Below are 19353 nucleotides of genomic sequence, written 5' to 3'. Positions count from 1 at the left end.
ATTAAATTAAACAACTGCCTTTATTTTACTCATGTATTTTTTATATAAATGTTAAGATTAGTCATCTAATTTTTTCCTAAAGTTGTATATTCTTAAGACTCTTAATGGTGAAGACGTTAAGGAAGTTGTAGTTTCTCTGCTGTCTTCATCTAATAGAATAAATAAAAAAACTCGCCTTATTGTTTTCGGCTGTCCTGTGAATAAGCTGCACCCTATACTCTAATGAATCTGATCAGCTGATAAGAAGTTAAACAGACAAACCAGACTGAAGAGCGCAAACATATGGTTGAATGTTAACTTACCTTTATCATTGGCAACTTGGTATCTAGTAGCTGCTGCAGGCTTTTTGTTTCCTTCTCTATGTAGTGAAGACGAAACCATGTTCAGAAACTCTTTGTTGTGCCGTTACTAAGCCCAAACTCTCTTGGTTCTGCATACAAGGACTTCTATGAAGTCAATTAAATAGGGGAATTACAACACAGATAGCAACAGGAAGTACATAAATATTATAATTATTTGTAATATTTGTAATATTAGCATGTTTTACCAATATATTTTTGTTTAGTTTGATTGCTGAGCAGGCCTGTTGTAGACGATGCCATTATCGCTCAACTGTCGGTTTTCCCTGCAATCAGGTGTGGCTATATCATCCACTGCTATCAGCTTGTGGTGCTGTATGATTTGCACACTAATTGTCATTCATAGGTTATTGCTTAAGTGAAACCAGCTCCATTTTATACAAAGAATCTAAATGTTGTTTTCGTGTATATTACTCTCTATATAAGCTCCTTTGAGTTAAAATTAGATATCGGATATGTAGTCAAACATCTCACCTTACTGTAAAATCGAGGGCATGCCACCGTTTTTACCTTTTTCAAAGCAAAACACACAGTAAGCCCCTCCCCCTCAGCAAGGAAGTTTCCCTGCAGAGCAAGCGCAGCCTGTTTAGGCGACTCCACCCACCTTGAATACAATAAGAGTGGGCACTAACTTGTTATGGAGTGAAAATGTGTACGATGACGGGACCTGGCCTGTAGCAGCCTCCATGTGGCTGAAAGTGCATGTCCAGGCAGCTGCCTCATGGCCCTCACAGACTGTGGGAGCCTGGATAAATGTGTGTAGCTCTGGGCCAAGGAACAATCCTAACCCATGTCTCTGTGTTTCTTTTTTCAGTCCGCGGCTGTCTCTGATGGAGGTGAGTACATGAGCCTTTTAAACATTTAACACCAGCCAGAATGCTTTCTTATTATATTTTGAATCTCAGCAGTGAACTTACAACTGGGTTATGATAAATGACCAACTGTAGAGTATTATGTTTAGCCACTTAAACACTTCAGTACTAAGAGGAATAAATCTTACCTGTAGATGTCTTTCTGTGTATTTTGCTGCTAAACTTCTTATTGTTTCTAAAGTCATTTGAGCCCTTTTAGTGTGCTGGTAACTTCCTTGTTCTTCCTGTTGCCATTTTTCCCTCTCAGTACTGTAGTTCCTAAAGAATAATGAATGTTGCAAACTGACTAAAGGCGTGAGTGCTCGCTGTTGTTTCTAGTGGTTTCAAATCAAATCGACAAGTGAGTTTATGTCATTTGGGTTCATATCAAAACAGATCAAATTCAGTGGTACTCTACATCTTAAATAGTAAAACATATTCGGGTAAAACAGATTCGGGTACAATCTGGTTCAACCTGCTCAGCTCCTTCCCCACCTCTGTCTGCTCTTCAACAGCTGCAATCAATGCACAGTCTCATATGTGTCAGCACATTAACTGTGTGGAGATATGCAGCAAAAAGTTGTACATAACACACTGACTGTGAGCTTAAATTAGTTTCTCCTTTCCAGCAAAAGACAAAATTCACTTTTATGCTGGTGTTGTGAGATTATTTCAGAAACAAGCTCATTTGTTGTGTTTAGTTGAACTCTGAAAGGATGCTGGTGCTTTTGCATTTCTCGTAATATAATGATTTCACCCTTTAGCTATTTCAAACCTTTGCACTTTTAGTAGTTTTGCATCAGACATTTCCAAGTACAAATTGGAGCCATCTCCCACAGGACGTTTTGCACCAGGCAGTATTCATTTGGATTTGCTCACTTTGAACTATCCAAAGTACTTTACTACATTCTGCTCATAGAGAAACCAAAGGAAATTTGGTTAGAGGAGTTCTATAAATAATGTCCACCAACAGGAGGTCACGCTAGGTTATTTTGCTTTTAATTGGTCATATTTAATTAGAGTCATCTGGCCTAAATAAAGATCAGAAGCTCAACTAATGGAAAAAGTTAAAAATAAAGTCTTTGGAAAATTTTACAGAATGCAATTCAATTATACATGAAAAATGGCATGTTGACCTTTTCATGATTTTTCATCAATAGTACATATCATAATCAGACTAACACAAATGTCATTTGTGTTCCTAATGCTTTCTGCATTGACACTTAAAACTACCAAGAAAATTGAAGTGATATAGATTTGTTCTTTTTATTCAGGTGCAAAATTATAGAAGGACGTAAACCAAATGGCGCTTGGGTATGAATTTACCACTTTACAAATGGATTTATTTGATCCAGAGCCAAGTAAATCTATTTTACTTGGCTCTGGAAGTAAAATGGATGTGCTATGTCACAACATGTTTTTCTTGCCAAGTTGTTGCATGTTGCAATGAATTAGTATGTGGATACATTCTGATGAAATGCCAGAAATTAACATATAAGGCTTAACTGAGGGCAGATGGGAGATAAAAGATGTAAGAAGTGGTAGACAAAAGGTTTTTTAGCAGTTTGTAGTTGATGCTCAGTTTTAATGTAGAAAAGTTTATGATCTTATTTACTCTGTAACTAAGACCAGTGAATCACTGTTCTGTGATTTATGAGCAAAGTTAAACCCACTCTGTGCTTGTGTGTGAGAGATAAACAGCATAAAGATTGTAACGTTTATGGAAAAAACTATTTTCCTTAACATCAATTGGTCTGTTCCTTAAATTTATTTTGAGAAAAACACTGAGTTTTTAGCTTGCATTATCATAATCAAGCTAAAGAAAGTTGTAAAAAAAATCCAAAAAGGGGTTACCACATGAGGAACAGTGTCTGAAATAATTAGCAACATGTTTTTTTCTTTCTTGAAATTTATTCCTACAGACATTGTCAATGCATTAACAGCAAAAAGTAGTTATTAAACCTATTATTATTTGTAAAATTTAAAAATAAATATTATTTTGCTGTGTTCAGTTTTACATACTCCACAGGTATGATGTACTTGGTGTAAATATATTTAGAAATACAATCCATAGACTTTCCCCACCATTCAGTCCTTGCTAGTATTTCTTCCTTACAAAATGTGACCCCCTATCGTCCTGTGAGCTTTTTATGCTGTCACACCTTGGGATGTCTGCTCTGCAGTGATAAGATCTGAATTGAGTTTGTTGTTTTTTATACCACTTGGTACTCTAGTTGTCACTAAAGCTCTTCAACAGTAACACACTAAATATGTGCAGAATCAACACAATAGAGCCCAGAATGGATCTGTTCTGTAATGTGACATCGTTAGAGAGAAGAGAGAGGATAGTCCCCCGTGGGACGCCCGAGTTCCTCACTATAAGATACGAATCGTGATAAATGTGGTCTGTATGCCAGATAGTCAGTAATCCATACATGTGTGAATAAACCTTCCTGAATTTACCTTCAGCAGTCTAGCCTGAAATGTGTTGACACCACATTTTAGTATTTGATTGTCTTTATTGTCATTCTTTCCTGTTATATCTGTAGTTTTCTGCTATGAATCCTCTAAACAGTTGCATTTGAGAAGGTTAATCATAGCATGGGTTCTTTGAATCATCAAAAAGTATAAATGGCAGCTTTTTATCCTGTGTGCGTGTGGGCGTGGGTAAGTATGTGGGCGTGCGTGTGTGTGTGTGTGTGTGTGTAGTAGTAGTAGTGTTGGGGTTCAGGCTTCATTAGTCTCAGTAGTGGCCTTCCTTTAACGAGCCCTTCATCAATGCTGTGCTTCAAGTGTGTGTGTTTCTGTGACGTGAGTTTGTGTTTGTGCTTTAGTGTCCCCTCCCTCGACTCTGAATTATTTACCATCTCAAGCCCTGCGTGCACTTGGATCACTTACCTAGCTGGAAGCTAGTGCCTGTGTGGGGGTGTGCATGCAGGTGTGTGTGCCTTCTGCGACCCAACTCTCTCTGTGGTTCCTCAGGTTGTCATCCAGGTTGCTAACCAACGGCAGCGTCTCCTTCTGCACCTTTTTCGCTTTCCCCCTTTTTTCCAGTCTCTTCCTCCCTGTGATGTCAGCTGTTTGTGCCCTTTATTGGACTATTTGTTCAGGCTGGAGTGTTTGAAATTTTGAGGGGGGGGGGAGTGAGAGGGCCCCTGATAGGGTGATTATGGATGAAGGGGCTTGGTTACCCCAAAGGATTCGATACCTGCCCCGCTGGCACCACACAGGCTCCTACCAGCTCTACCCAGGTGAGGAGATCGCAGGAGTTTTCATAGATTGTTTTCCGGCTGGAGGAAAATGTAGAGCGCAAGAAGGAGCAATAAAACTTACTGAATGGTGGAGACTGTGGTATTGAATATCTTAGTTACTATACAGAATGAGGTTTTAGAGGAATGTTAATGCTACGGCTGATGATAAAATATTGCAGTTTTTTGGGGGGTTTTTTACTTAGTGTGTACTGCACAGTTAGCATTTTGGCTAATCACTCCATTTATTACAACAGAAAACCATTTAAAGTTGCACTATTAAAAGTGTAGACAGTAATTTAAGACAGGAAAATGTTTGTTTACCTTTTGTGTGCTGACTTTACCTACATCCCTGTCTGTTAAGCAGAGCTAGCTTAAATTCTGGATTTAAGAAGTATGCTAAACAATTTCTCCTGTGAGTCTCATGGCAAAAAAAAAACAACCTCTGTTGCTAAGGTTTTCAGACCTCTTGAAATATTTAACAATTTTTCAAATTACATTCACAAATTCATTCACATAATGGAATATTTCTTTTGGGGTTTTATGTGATAGACTAACACAAAGCAGTGTGGATTTGAAAGAAACAGGTAGAAGAAGGTGCTCTGCTAAGACCATTGTGAAATTGAACATTTTTGCCAGTATGCAAAATGAGTGGTGATAAAATAACACACTGTGGAAATATTAGCTGCTGGGTGAGATCAGCCTAACATCAAGTTTTTGTGAGAAACAAAAAAATACAGTTTAACAAGATATTATAACCTGCTGTATAAAGCCGCTGCTTAGTGTATTTTTAGTTAGATTTTTTTGAGAGAACTTTGTTTTATCGGTCTGCCTCTGTGATATGTGCATTGGGGTCTGTGACGCTGAACAGAGCTCTTGGTTTAGACATCACAGACAGGTTTACACAGATTAATGTTTTCTCCTTATATACAGTGATAAATATTCATTAATATTTAGCAGAAGCCTCAGGAGTTTATTTTAATCTGCCCTTGAAGAGAACTTTGCTGTGAAATGTGTGGATAAAAACAGTCATTTTGGTCCAAACAATTTTAAAGATCCGGTGTGAAAACTGTCACTGATAGTGCAAAAGCAGAAGTCACATTGAAAGTGTCCACCGATCGCCCGGATTGGAGGTTTTTAATCAGAGAGGACTTTAGCTGTGGGTCCAATCTTCTTCTTTCACATTTTTAAAAAAATATTTATTTACGGCCTCTGCGTTGTTCAGGGCACCTGACTGCCGCTGTCCTCCCCGTGGCTGTTCTCCTTTTGGTTTTTATCTCAACATAGCAGGCCACTTTCTGTTAGTCTGGCCTGCAGCTCATTGCTGGTTATTCTCAGCACCCCTCCTTGCCTCCTGATTGTGATGATTGAATGAATTATGCTTATGTATAATTGTAAAGAATATTACAACAGAGGGGGAGAGTTTTTGTGACGTACCTGTGAGAAACCTGTGTGAGCAGATCCATGAAAAGATACTTTAATAAAAGTGTCTGAGCTATACAAGACGCCTGGTTATTATCAAACATGAATATAACACTGATCAGAGCTAAATGGTAGGAACACGGGCACAATGCAGCGGAGTAGTGGGAAAAACAAGCAATTCTTGGATTGACCAAGACTCTCCCAAGAATAATAAAGCATGGATTGATTCAGAAAGCCTATTAGATTGAATATTACAAGTGTTTTTAGAATTACGACTTTTTTTTTAGAAACAGAGTCAGCTTTATTGGCCAGGATTGTGGGCACTAATAAGGTTCAAGTCCCCACAGCATATAGACATTAAGTATAAATATATAAACCGGTTGAAGGATATAAAGAGTTATTAAAGTTATAGTGAATAAGTAGCTTGGTTTTAACCTATTGGACTTCTGAAAGTGCTGTATCTAGGTGTTTTGTTGCAAAAGAGAAACCCAGGAGCAGAAGATGGTCTCCCTGTGCTATAAAACTGACAGGGGAAACATTGGTGCTTAGTGAGTTCCAGTGGGACTGTGCTGCTTTCAGTACAATCACAGTGGACTCCACTGAAATTCCCTGTTGAGTCCATCACTACACCCAGATTTTGGGCCTCATTTCTAGTTTCCATCTGTAAAAGCTGAAGCTGTGTGCTGTTCCTCTTCAGGTCCAAAGATAATAACTGCTATATTGTTTCTGTTGACCTGGAGAACGTTATGGCACATCCATGCATTGATTTATTCTAAGCATCTGTTCGATGCTGGGTTGGGTTGCTGACATTGTAATGTAGAATTGTGTATCATCACCATAGTTCTGTTAATAACTAATCTTATTACGTGTTATAATCTGAGATAGCAGGAGCTTGCAGATATTAAATAAGAGGGCCCCCAAGATGGAACCTTGGGGGACCTCATATGTCTTGCCTTGTAATAAAAGATGTTGTTACAATACTGATGTAACTTAATATTTATAAAATTAATTCAGATCTCCTCTTGTTTTGCAGTTGATTCAAAAGGAGTTAAAAAAAAGTATGCAAATAATTGCGAACAAAATAATCTTGTAATCAAAAAGTTGCAGTTTTAGCCACAGGGTGTGATTAAAAGTACTATTCAGGTTCATCTTTTATCATTATCATTGATCGATTCTGATAAATGATATCAGAATCATTTATCAGAATCATAAACGTCTGATTTGCCGATTTCAATAAAATCAATTTTTTTTATCCTAAGGGTTTGGTTAGCAAAGCAGATTTGAACCTTAACTGAAAATTTAAGAAACTACAGCAACTTAATAGAGAAAATCGCTTTGCAATTTGAAACGTGTGGGTTTGATTCCAGCTTCCACATGTTGATGTGCCCCTAGGTAGCCCCAAGTAGATCTGTGTATCTGTGTGTGAATGTGTAGCTGACTGAATGTGGCTCAACTGTAAAGTTCTTTGTGTGGTGTAACTAGAAAAGCACTGCATATAAATGTACTTAATAAATTATACCATTATCCCTGTTTACGCACAGAGCTCAACAGCGTGGAGCTGCAGGGATGCAGCAGTGACAACAGTCTGAACAGTAATGCCAGCCTGCCCAGCGTCCAGAGTCACCGGCGCCACACCGAGAGGAGGGTGGCCAGTTGGGCCGTCTGCTTCGAGCGGCTGCTGCAGGACCCTGTAGGAGTCCGCTACTTTTCGGTAAAATAACATCGCCTGAAAGTTGCTCACCAGCAGATGCTGTGGACAAACAGACTCTAAATCTGTTTGTCAATAACAATGTATTATAAATTTCTAATGTGTTTTTAATGGCAAGTGTAAAAAGTGAGTGTTCACGTAATTGTTTTGCTGCAGAATTGTGATGAACGTTTCTGGGTAAAGTGTCAAAATATTTTGTCAGACTTTCGACAGTCAGTCAGATTTTCACTTGAATCTGCTGTTATTTCAAAGGTTTCATGATACCACATAGTCTAACAAGATTCCCAGAAGCTTAGGGAGAGAATCAAGCCCACAGCATCACAGATCCTCCAACGTACCTAAAAGTGGGTGACAAGCTTGTTTTTCTTAAAAGGTTGAATTCAATCTTTATCTGAGCTAAACATATAACTTCAGTTGAAGTCCAAGTAGATTTAGTAAACTCCACACATTTTGATGGTAGGATATAAAAGTGGGCTAACATTTATCGACCCTGAGATGCCTCTCTTTGCTGCTTCTCTCTAATGTGAGAGAGGTTTTCTTTTAACTTCCCTACCACTTTCCTTCCTGTGCTTGGTGACAAGATAAACACGAGTCCTCATCCAACTTAGTGACCAGTGACTAAAGTGGGTCTCTGGACTTCTCTGTTTACTTCTGTTTATTTTAAATTGTTTGTTAGAGGTACCAAAATTTGGTAACTATGAAATCTTTTTATATATATGTTTATTAATTTTTGGTTTAAGAATAACAACACAAAACAAAACAAAAGCTCAGCAGTGCAGTCCAAAGGAAAGAAAAAGGAAAAGAAAATATAGGGGGCATACATATTTTCATCATTTTATAGTCAAAGTCTAAGAATTTCTAAATGCTCGAGACAGGATGGTGCACATGTGGTCACAATATATGTGGTCAATATATTGATTAATATATTGCTTGTGATTTATTTATTTATTTGTTTATATCTAGTCATTATGAACTATTTACTCTTTATTATTCACTCTTAGGTATATATATTTTTTTACAAACTTTGTATTTATCACCTAAGATGGAGTAGCTTTCAACAAATAAGCAATTTCCCCTTGGGGATCAATAAAGTATTTTCTATTCTATTCTATTCTATTCTATTCTATTCTATTCTATTCTATTCTAGCAGGATAGTCCAAAAGGGCTTCCGTATGTGTGCAAAGATGTCAGTCTTAGAGTGGACAAAGCATGTTAGAAAGTCAAGAGGGAAATATTCCAAAATAAGCTTCTTCCACCCAGAAATAGTAGGAGACTTTTTGAAAATCCATTGCAACAAAATATTCTTTCAAGCACAGAATATTATAATATTATACAATTTACTCTTGTTTTGATTTTGAATATGTTTACTTGGTAGACCAAGGAGAAGAGACACTATTACATAAAAACCCCCATTAAAAACATTTATTTCCTACAATGGCATTAATTTCCCCATTTAATAAATATAGGCAAGGTTATTTTATTTGCATAGCAGATTTAAGCAACTGAATAATTCAAAGTGCTTTATGTGATAAAAAAAACAACAACAAACAAGCAAGAAACAATAAATTGATGTTCAAATCAAATTTGGGATTCCGAACATTTTTTTGTGATATTCTGCTACAGGAACAGTAGTGGATTTGTTTTAGGGCTTTTTAAACATTTTTGTCAGCTTTTTTCATGAATTTGGCTGGCACTGTAAATATAGCAGTATTAAATTATTATAACACAATTTTACTGAGTATTATACACAGCTGTGTGTCAGTATTGGGTGAATCATATCAAACAGATCCTGCTTTTACTTTTTACACCAGAACAAATGTGTCTTTCAAATTTTTCTAAAATGGAAATTAGAAAAATTTCCATTTTAGAAATTTTGTCATTCACTCATACTTTTGCGGATTTTGCTGCATGTTTCTGATTAAGACCAATACATGAATTTGTCTGATTGTTTTTTTCGTCTTCCATTTTTAATCCGTGTTTTATTTATTTTCTGCAGGAGTTTCTAAAGAAGGAGTTCAGTGAGGAGAACATTCTGTTCTGGCAGGCCTGTGAATTCTTCAGCCATGTTCCTGAGAATGACAACAAACAGGTAACACACCTTATTTGATTAATACTTGTAGCACAGACTTGCATCCATTTGAATCCCTCCTGTAGTATGTAGTTATTATTGAGCATTCGATTCATAGTAAATCCTTTTTTTTTTCTTTTTTCTTTTAGCTCTCGCAGCGTGCCAGAGAGATCTACAACAGCTTCCTTTCCAGTAAAGCAACAACACCGGTCAACATCGACAGTCAAGCCCAGCTTGCTGACGATATCCTCAACGCGCCAAAACCCGACATGTTCAAGGAGCAGCAGCTGCAGGTACGGAGACACATTTTTATGAAGGCTTCTGCTACAGTTGACCCTTTCACATGCAAAAATAGAGCCACTTCCTGCGAGACAAATTTATTCTTCTTCTTAAAAGTGAATCAAAACATAACTCATTTGAAAATGCTCTCTGAACACAGTGTCAAGTGCTAACACAACACAAGGCCAGTCATTCATCTTTGCCTGCTGTCGAGCAACACCGGCCTGAATGGCTCCTTACACACGCATGTTGTTGACGGGGCACAGTGTCTGAAAAGCCCTATTGATTTCAGCTGCGGAGCTCAGATGTTCAAACTCTGATAAGGAAGTCATAAGGCCTGAAGGATATCCTCACTATCATGCTTTTTTTTTTTTTTTTTTTTAACATATCAGACACCCACACATTTTCTGTTCAATAACCACACACACACGCACACGCCACCACACACACATATTGAAAAGCCTTATGGTAACCTTCCCAGAATATCTTTTGATTGATGTTATATCCATGAATGCATCACAGTCTTCTGTTTCTTTTACTTTCATTTCAAAAGCTAAATTTTTTATCTTATATTTTCAATCACAAATAGAATGTAGATAAGTTGATTATTTTTATACCCCTTGAAGTTTTTCACGTTTTGTCATAAACCAAAAGGTCTAGTGTATTTTATGGAGATTTTATGTGACAGACCAACACAAATTAGTGTAAATGGAAAATGGATACATGGCTTTTAAAATTATTACACAAATGCATATCTAAACAGTGAGGTATGCATGTGTTTTTTTATCCTCTGAGTTACTGTTTTCCAGAACCAGATATTGTTACATTTTCAGCTACATCACACAGCTGATTTTATGGAGATTGTCTTTTCCGGTCTCTAGCAATTGAAGAGTGTCTGATCCTCAGTTTTCAAGTATTAACAAATATTCTTTAATAGATTGATGTTTGGACTTTGGACAATTTTAACACACTGTAATGCTTTGATACATTGTAGCTCTGGTTATATATTTAGGGTATTTGTTTTGCTGGACATGTGCCATGGCCTTCATGATGCTGTTTCTTCTGTAACAAGCTTCTAAGGCCTTCACAGAACGGCTGGATTAATATTAGATTAATTTACACACAGATTACAGTTCACAGGTAGAAATAGATTTTTTTTTAAATCAGATCAAGAGGTACTGGAAACAAAAGCATGTCACACTTTTCATATTTTCCTTTTTTGTTAAAAAAAGTTATTTGCACAAGGATTAAAAATACTTTCTCTAAGACACCAATTATGTTATGTAAAGTTGTCTATGTTGTGTTCCCAGGTATTTGCAGCTTGGCCAGCTCCTCTTAAATAAAGTTAGTCTGAAGCAGCAAATCTTAAAAACTTTTCCCATAAAGATAGGGATTAGACATAAGTCAAGCTTACTTTGTTTTTTTCCAAGAGAACGTGTTCCAAGAGCAGCTTAAAGGTTTCATCATTTGGTTTAACTTCACTTTTGTTTTTTCATTTTCTGCTTCAAAATACCATACAGATTGTCTGAGTAGTTTTGCTCACCTCTTGGTTTTTGGATTTTTGCACAGATTTCTTTCCTGTTCTAGTGTTCACGGATTGCTCATTTTTTCATCATCGTCTTTGTTGCCATTCTTTCGTACATTATTTTTTGTACCTCCCTAAATCTTTTCCCTCCCGACTCCATTAGATCTTTAACCTGATGAAGTTTGACAGCTACACGCGATTCCTCAAGTCTCGGCTGTACCAGGAGTGCATGCTGGCTGAGGTGGAGGGCAGACCGCTTCCTGACCCCTATCACATCCCCAGCAGCCCAACGTCAAAGCACAGCACCACCGGCTCCGACCGCTCCAACCTGTCCACTCCTAAGAAGGTAAGCTAGTAGAAATCCTTGTGTCTTAATTTAAATGGAAAAAGAACATGCATTTTTGGATTAATACCCTGGATGTTCATGTTTATGAGTGAAAACAGCTTAAGTTTGCAGCTTTCAATAACATAAAATCGTGTCCACATTTGTTCGTGTCTCTATCAGCTCCTCCACTCATTGCTGTGTTTCTTACAGGAGGACAAGAAGACCAAATCAGGGCGGTCTCTGAACGAAGACAGTCGGGATGACTCAGGAGACCGGAGGAAGGGCATGTTTTTTTCGTGGTCCCGAAACAGGAGCTTTGGCAAAGGCCCCAAAAAGCGGGAGCTGGCTGATTTTAATTACAGTCAGTCCATTTTCCTTTCTTCATTTCATAACTTCTGTCTGCTGGAGAGTTTGTTTCAAAACAAGAGATGATAAAGTGATCATGCATTGAAAATTAGAAAATTTAGTAACATCTGTTAAGATACTGGATTGATGACAGATAAATGATCTGTTATGTTCTTGTATTTTTTCTGTTCCTAAAAACTACCAATTTGCATCTGTGGTGCTGCTAAGATGTTATCTACTGAAGCATTTAATTTGAATCTAGTCAGGAGGCACTCTTACACTCAGCATGTGTTTGCTCATGATGCTTCTCATCAATTTTCTTTGCTTGTTTGTTTATTTTTAGGCACCAACGGTCGTCGGGAGTCCCAGGGTTCGCTATCCTCAGGAGCGAGTCTGGAACTGGGGACGTCAGGTTCGGGGAAGAATGAGGTCAGTCTGATGGGAATCATCTTGATCTAATCAGTTTGCTAATAATTGGTTCATGGAAGCTTCTTTTTGCATGGAGCAGCTTTAATGTCAGTGTTCCCTTTAAAAGGAACACTTGATGGCAGATTTTTGTGAAGTTTTGACCTATTGATACAGATTTTAACAGATTACTTTAATCACTAACGTTCTCCAAATTGTGTTACTGTTTTCCCTTTTTCCATTCTTTGCCTTCATCAAATCAGTTGACATTTGTATACTGAACAACATTAAGCAGAACGAGACAATATTCCTCTGCAATTCATAAAGCATATGGTCAGAATTGATTAATTTAAAAATATTAATAATAAATAACAAAAACAGGAGCTTGTCTTTTTGACTGCTTGAGGCAGAAAGTTGTGTAAAGGTGTGGTTCTGCTCCTGGTACTGTCTGGCTGACAGCAGAGGTTCAGAAGGTTAATGTGATCCAGAGCCCAGTTCCTGCAGCAATTCTGAGATTCTGCACAGCAGGGAACTGGCCTTCTCGGTTCCTCTCACTGTCCATTTTGTGCAGCCTTAGTTTCTTTCTTCATCTTTTGTGTTTGTGTCTTTGAACAAAGACAGAAGGTGAGAATAAAGCTGTCAGAAGATGATTATATTGATGATGATTAACTGTTTATATTTAGTTTGATTTTAACATATTCATTGTAAATGTTTTCATCTCCTGTTGGTGGATGTGCTTTCTATAAGTTTATCTGGTTATTTCTGTTTGTGATGTTAGATGTTAATTTATTTCCACTCCAATCTAGACCTTAGGAGAGATTGGACCTATTCATGACCTATTCAGAGGTTATCATTAGTAGAAAACACTCATGAACAGCACATACTGGTATAATCTTGTTACAGTTGTTCTCTTCATCAGGACCACTTTTGATGTCCTTAAAAATATTTTGTCAAATTTAATTTCTGAGTCACAAGCAGGAGGTTAGGAAGATGATGAAGCACAAATTACCCAAATAAGATCAACCTTCTTTCCTTTTCTAGCATGATATTTCCCGTGGCGCAGTATCAGAACGAGGAGGAAGCAGCGCCCCCTTGAGGCAATGTAACATTAGCTTGCCAGATGGCTCATGTTGCCCGGTGCCGCTTCGGCCCGGCATGTCAATCAGAGACCTTTTGCAGGGCCTTTGTGACAAACTCTGCATCAACCTGGCAGCTATAGACCTTTTCCTTGTCGGAGGAGAGAAGGTAAACCTCAGTGTGTCTGAGCTTTTTTTTTTTATCATTTGAGTTGGTATTTCTCTGTATTTTATTCAAATAAATGACTAATTAATTAGTGATTTACTTTATTTTTTTTTACTTTATTTTTATTATTCTGACACAGATTTATATTATAGGAATGAGCAACTACCTCAATATATGTATATTTCCTGTCATTGTTTTCTCAGCCTCTTGTTTTGGACCAAGACTGTATGACCCTCAGCTCCCGAGACCTAAGATTAGAAAAACGCACTCTGTTCAGGTATAAAACATGTCAACAGCAGAGATGAACATGGGACTGCAGACCCTGGCTCACACAAAAATATGATTTATTGTCTTTGTATTCCTCCTCCAGGCTTGACTTGGTCCCCATCAACCGCTCTGTGGGTCTGAAGGCTAAACCAACTAAACCAGTGACTGAGGTCTTGAGGCCTGTTGTGGCCAAATATGGCCTGCACCTCTCTGACTTAGTGGCACGTATAGTAAGTACAGTATTTTCCTAGGCTGAAGGCAGATCTTTCAAACATATTCATACCTGTTCAATTTGTGCACATTTTATAAAATAATAAATACAAACATCAGTCTGTTTTATTGAGATTTTTAGCATTTATTTCTGTTTGACTGCCCTTTAATCTAATAACATTAAAAAGCTCCAGTGAAATCCTGTGTATGGTGTATTCTGCACTCTGCAGTATTCTGTGGAGGTCTCAGAGGTTTGTTGGAGAATATTAATGAACAAACAGCATAATGAAGACCAAGTAAGACTCCAGACAGGTCAGGGATAGCAGTGGCCAACAAAACATGGCCATCCAACAACACTGGTGTGCTGGGCAGTGAGTGGATCATTCAGAAAAGTAGCCAAGAGGCCTATTATAACTCTAGAGGAGCTGTAGGGATTCACAAATCTGGATCTGAAAGAATCCATTGAGAGAATCCTCCACAAATCTGACCTTTATAGAAGATTTACAAGAAGAAAGCCAAGAGATGTCCAGTTTGCAACAAGGCATGTAGAAGTGACAAGAAAGATGTGGCAGAATGTGATTTGAGATTAACATTGAATTTTTGGCCTATATGCAAAACGCTGTGTGTGGCTGGCATCATCCTGAATATGCCATCCAGAGGTTTACCTTCACACAGGATAACACCAAACATACAGTCAACGCTACAGTGTACCAATACTAAACCCAATAATTAATGTTTACAATAACTTTCTAAGCAATTTGACCTAACCTTGGCTATTTTGCATAAAAAATGGGCAAATGTTTAGTCTTTAGTTGTGGAAAGCTTGTACACTCACACAACTTGTGCTGGAATTGCAGCAAAAATTTGGTTCTACAAACTCACAAGGGATAATGACACATGCAAGCCTCGGTTTTCAGTTTTTTAAATAGCCAATATGAACCTCTTCTAAAATGTCTTTCTGTGACGCAGAGTGGCGAGTCGGAACCTTTAGATCTCGGGCTTCCTATTTCCAACCTGGATGGTTTGCGAGTTGTGTTAGACATTGAAGAAAACGCCATGGGGAAAGGTGAAAAAACACAGACACACATCATACCCATTCTTCTTCTGTTTGCTGGTTTGTAATTGAATTTAAGTTTTGTTTCCTCTCACAGACAAAATCAAAGCAGCTCAGAGTCACCTTCCAGCTTCTGCGAGCAGGAACCAGTCAGCAACAGTAAGCTCACCTCCATCCTCTTGTTTCAAGTTTTCTTCCCATTCTTGAATGTTCTGTAACCCTCTGAATGTCTCCACTGCCTGTTTGATAATGTCACGCTCTACTAAGTGTCCCTCCTGCTGTCTTCAGTCACCCATGTCTGTTTGCTGTGTGTTAAACGTGCTCACAGGTGTGTTTTGCTGTGGTGCAAAAAGAACTGCATCACTCTGTTAAGGTTCCCTAATGTCCTTTTAATGTGGTCTGCCTGTGGCTGGATGCATCATCAACTTTCCTCTCTGGTTTTTCCTTTTTTTTCTGTAACAACGCCAACTTTTGCTGGGTGCTGGGATCTTCAGCGATGTATCGTAGTGGTGGTGGAGGAGCTGTAGAGACCTTCTTTTTGCTGTCCTCATTATCCTCAGTAAATCCCAGGATCTGTTTTGAGAAACAGATCGTTTCCCTTCACTGTTAGTTGCAGCAGTGCAGCTTTAAGTAGTGGATAGTTTGCCCCTCTGGTGTTTTGCTCTATGAGCTTTCACGTTGATGATGCCGAGCACACAAAGCGGCCGTTGTAGCGTCTCAGTGGAACATCCAAGGACAAGTTTTTACTGAATTTATTTTCCATACGCTGCCTGGCCAAAATGAAAGGTAACACCTTCGTTTAACTGAACCAATAGATAAAATCCTTCATCTGGCAAATGACTGCAGAGGCCAGTATATTCAGTTAGCAGCAAGTGTTAAATGTTGCGAGCAAATTCCACATCCTGAAAAATATGTTTTTCACAATCAAAAACTCAAATTACTAGTGTGCATCAAGCAAACAACAAACTTACAAGACCGCTGCAAACAGATTTGGATAAAGAACAAGCCGATGCATTATTTAGAAACATGAGTATATAGTGTTTAAATGGGCGACTTAAAGGAGGAGATGTTGATCGAAAGAGGCCTGCAGCGTTTAATATATATTTTATTTCCTATTTTTATCAAATTAGTTTCCTTTCTGTAGCTTCTTATATCTGTGCTTCATTTGACTTTAGTTATAAAGAGCTTAAGGATACTGAACATAGCTAATTTTTAGTTTTTGGGAAACACTAGCAGGAAGACTTGGTAGCAGTTTTGATAAGCCAAAGAAAGCTGGACTTTTGAGTTTCCAGCTGATCGTCGACAGTCTGGCCAATCAAGCTGAAAAATGGCTGATTTCTGGTCAGCAGTCGATTTCTTGATGCATGTCTGTTTTGGAGTCAGACCGGTCCTTACAGATGCTCTGGAAGCTAAAACAATGCCACAGCAGAGTCTCAAAATCTAAACAACGCAAAAATAGGAAAATGTTTTTGGCCAGGTGGTGTATATTCCACTGTCTCTGAAACACAGCAAGTCAAATGTTTATTTCTTATAAACATTTTCGTGACATTCTCAAAAATCATCCCCAGCCAGTTAAACTTGTGTCTCCCGCTCACCGTCAAATTGTCAAAATTTATGACCCTCTTCACCATCAGCACCAGTGGTTCCCACCTGTTCTCATTGCTTCCTCCAATACGTGCACCGCTGTGACTCATCAGGGCTCTAATGCCCCACTCCGCTCTTCGTGTGGCCCCCAGGGGGACGACAGGCCAACAAGGAAAGGCGGTTCAGCCCACCCCCATGGGGAAAATGGCAAGGCTGGGCCCGGCCCCGGCACAAGCAGCCAGCCCCTACCCAACCACTCTGTCTCTCTGCATAAGGCTCCGGGGAAAAGAAAGCAGAAAAAGATTAATATAGATGAAGCTGAAGGTAAAAACTGAACAACCTCCCTTTTCTGTTGTTTCTGTGGCTGTGTTCACACTAACCCTTCGGTCTGCCTGCAGGACTGCACAAACACCCAATGCTTTAAAGCTAGCTACATGTAGCACAGTCCAGTCTTTGCTTGTACCAAATATAGCTCTGACGTGTCTAAAAGATTAATACTTATGCTGCATGTTTCTGCATTACAAAACCAAGTTTTTGAGATGTTCTGGATGTGTACGATTAAGCGTGGGAACCTGTTCATGTATTTCTATGTTTTTGTGTGCGCCGCTCTGTGCGTGCTGCAGAGTTCTTCGACCTCATATCCAAAGCTCAGAGCAACCGAGCCGACGACCAGCGAGGCCTGCTGAACAAGAGCGACCTTCAGCTGCCGGACTTCCTGCGCCTCACACCAACCAGCCCGACGACGCCTCCTCCCCGCAACCCCGAGCCCAACTGCTCCACCCCGAATTCCCGTAATACCAACAATGGTGGCTTCCCCAGCAGCAGCCAACGGGGCAACAAGGGAAATGGCAATCACAGGGGCGGCGTGGTCAGTGGCTCGTACCTGCTCAGTGCGAGCCATCAGTCGCAGAGCTTGGACTCAGCGCTGGGCGCAGAGTGCGGAGGTGGCAGAAAAACCAGACCGCCCCCTCCGTTTCCAGTTACCGTCTCCCCCATCCAGTCAACCCGACCCGGCTCGCAGGGTCTCCTCCAGGACTCAGCCAGAGGGGAATCGATCCAGATGCTGGAGGAGGACACCCTGTCAGATCTAACTCTTGTGGGAGAAGGAGATATTAACAGCCCCAGCCTCAACTACATCACTCCCTCCTCCCTGTCGAGTAAACCCCTCCCCCGGCCTCAACACCAAGCACAGGACGGTCAGCCTTGCTCAGGTACCTCGCCGGTGTGAACTCTTAAGACCGCTGAACCTGCACCGCTCTCTTCACCTGACTGTTAGTGGAACCGGTGACCCACTAGAGTCAGTCTGGAGTTACTTCACTCGCCACTACTCACACGTGGCAGAAAATGCATCTGAATCTCCTCCTTCCCTGCCACTAAAATAATTTTCAGTTTTTTCAGCCCATTCTCACTCCCAACTCGTCATATATTGACGCATGGGACGGTCCGTCCTCGTCACATGTTGACGCGCAGGGTACCCCTTTCGCGTCAATATGTGACGCGAGGTGTTTTACACTATGCCTTACCGTAATTTTTGCCCTAAACCTAACCAAATCGTTGGGTTTTGAAGGTTCGGCAGCGGTTACGAGAACCCTTCGCGTGAAAAATCCACGTAAAACATGTGACCTGCCCAAATCATCAACATGTGACGCTGAAGGACCCTGCCCAAGTCGTCAACTTTTGACGCGAAGGGGGTACCCTTCGCGTCAATATGTGACGCATGGTCAGAAATTGTCCTAACTCGTCAATATATGACGAGTTGGGAGTGAGAATGTGTTGGTTTTTTAGATGCTAATTAGAAGTTTTATTCCAGGACTGTCTTAAAACACACACAACTAATGTAAAAGATCAGAGTGAAGAACTTAATTGCAAACAGTAGAGATTAGATATAATTTAGACAGCAGTGAATCTGATAATGTGAGGTGTTCATAGGCCTGACACAATAACAAATTTGGTTTGGACGATAGATTGTCCAAGAAATTATTGTGATAAACGATAATGTTGTTGTCTAGATGCAACTAATTTAATGATAAGGGCATAATAATTCAAGTTTGCCTTCTTAAAGAGTAATAAACATATATTTTTTTTTTTATGGAACACTTCACACTGGAACTGGAAGATATTTTTAATACTCAAAATAAAACACAACAATCTAAAACAATTTTTTAAAATTGATGAAAACCTCAAACAACTGAAACCATGAATAAAATGGATTATGAAATCTCTGTAAACAAAACTGTCCTTCAAGAAACGCAAATCATCCAAATGGAAATTATTGAGCTCATTTTAATTTATCACAATAATTGCTTATTGCGACAGGCTTAGGTGTGCACTACTTTGTAGCCAGCGATCCACTTTTAGAATAATAAAATGTGTCAAAAATACAAAGAGAGGAAAATGGATGCATTGAGCGTGGACAAATTGTTCCCCTGGGATTTTCTTGTGTGGTGTGTATCTGTGTGGA

The 19353-nt window shown here is 39.2% G+C and overlaps 1 protein-coding gene across 3 annotated transcripts in view; it reads left to right on the top strand.

Moving 5' to 3' along the window:
• rgs12b (regulator of G protein signaling 12b) overlaps positions 1 to 19054 on the top strand; it is a 55380-nt gene extending 36326 nt beyond the window's left edge. The window contains exons 7-20 of one of the 3 annotated variants that reach the window (XM_032563917.1): positions 1174 to 1195; positions 7422 to 7591; positions 9585 to 9677; positions 9806 to 9949; positions 11624 to 11806; positions 11996 to 12146; positions 12474 to 12559; positions 13577 to 13780; positions 13981 to 14054; positions 14148 to 14274; positions 15224 to 15320; positions 15406 to 15467; positions 16943 to 17216; positions 17516 to 19054. In XM_032563917.1, the coding sequence (XP_032419808.1) occupies positions 1174 to 1195; positions 7422 to 7591; positions 9585 to 9677; positions 9806 to 9949; positions 11624 to 11806; positions 11996 to 12146; positions 12474 to 12559; positions 13577 to 13780; positions 13981 to 14054; positions 14148 to 14274; positions 15224 to 15320; positions 15406 to 15467; positions 16943 to 17216; positions 17516 to 18120 (2292 nt within the window). In that variant the 3' untranslated portion in view covers positions 18121 to 19054. The remainder of the gene's footprint in view (positions 1 to 1173; positions 1196 to 7421; positions 7592 to 9584; positions 9678 to 9805; positions 9950 to 11623; positions 11807 to 11995; positions 12147 to 12473; positions 12560 to 13576; positions 13781 to 13980; positions 14055 to 14147; positions 14275 to 15223; positions 15321 to 15405; positions 15468 to 16942; positions 17217 to 17515) is intronic. The other 2 variants (XM_032563918.1, XM_032563919.1) reach the window with 2 other exon arrangements.
• The last annotated feature ends 299 nt before the right edge of the window (positions 19055 to 19353 follow it).

This window comes from Xiphophorus hellerii, chromosome 5, assembly GCF_003331165.1.
Source record: "Xiphophorus hellerii strain 12219 chromosome 5, Xiphophorus_hellerii-4.1, whole genome shotgun sequence".
NCBI classification, from domain to species: domain Eukaryota; kingdom Metazoa; phylum Chordata; class Actinopteri; order Cyprinodontiformes; family Poeciliidae; genus Xiphophorus; species Xiphophorus hellerii.
This window is presented reverse-complemented; position numbering and strand designations above follow the sequence as displayed.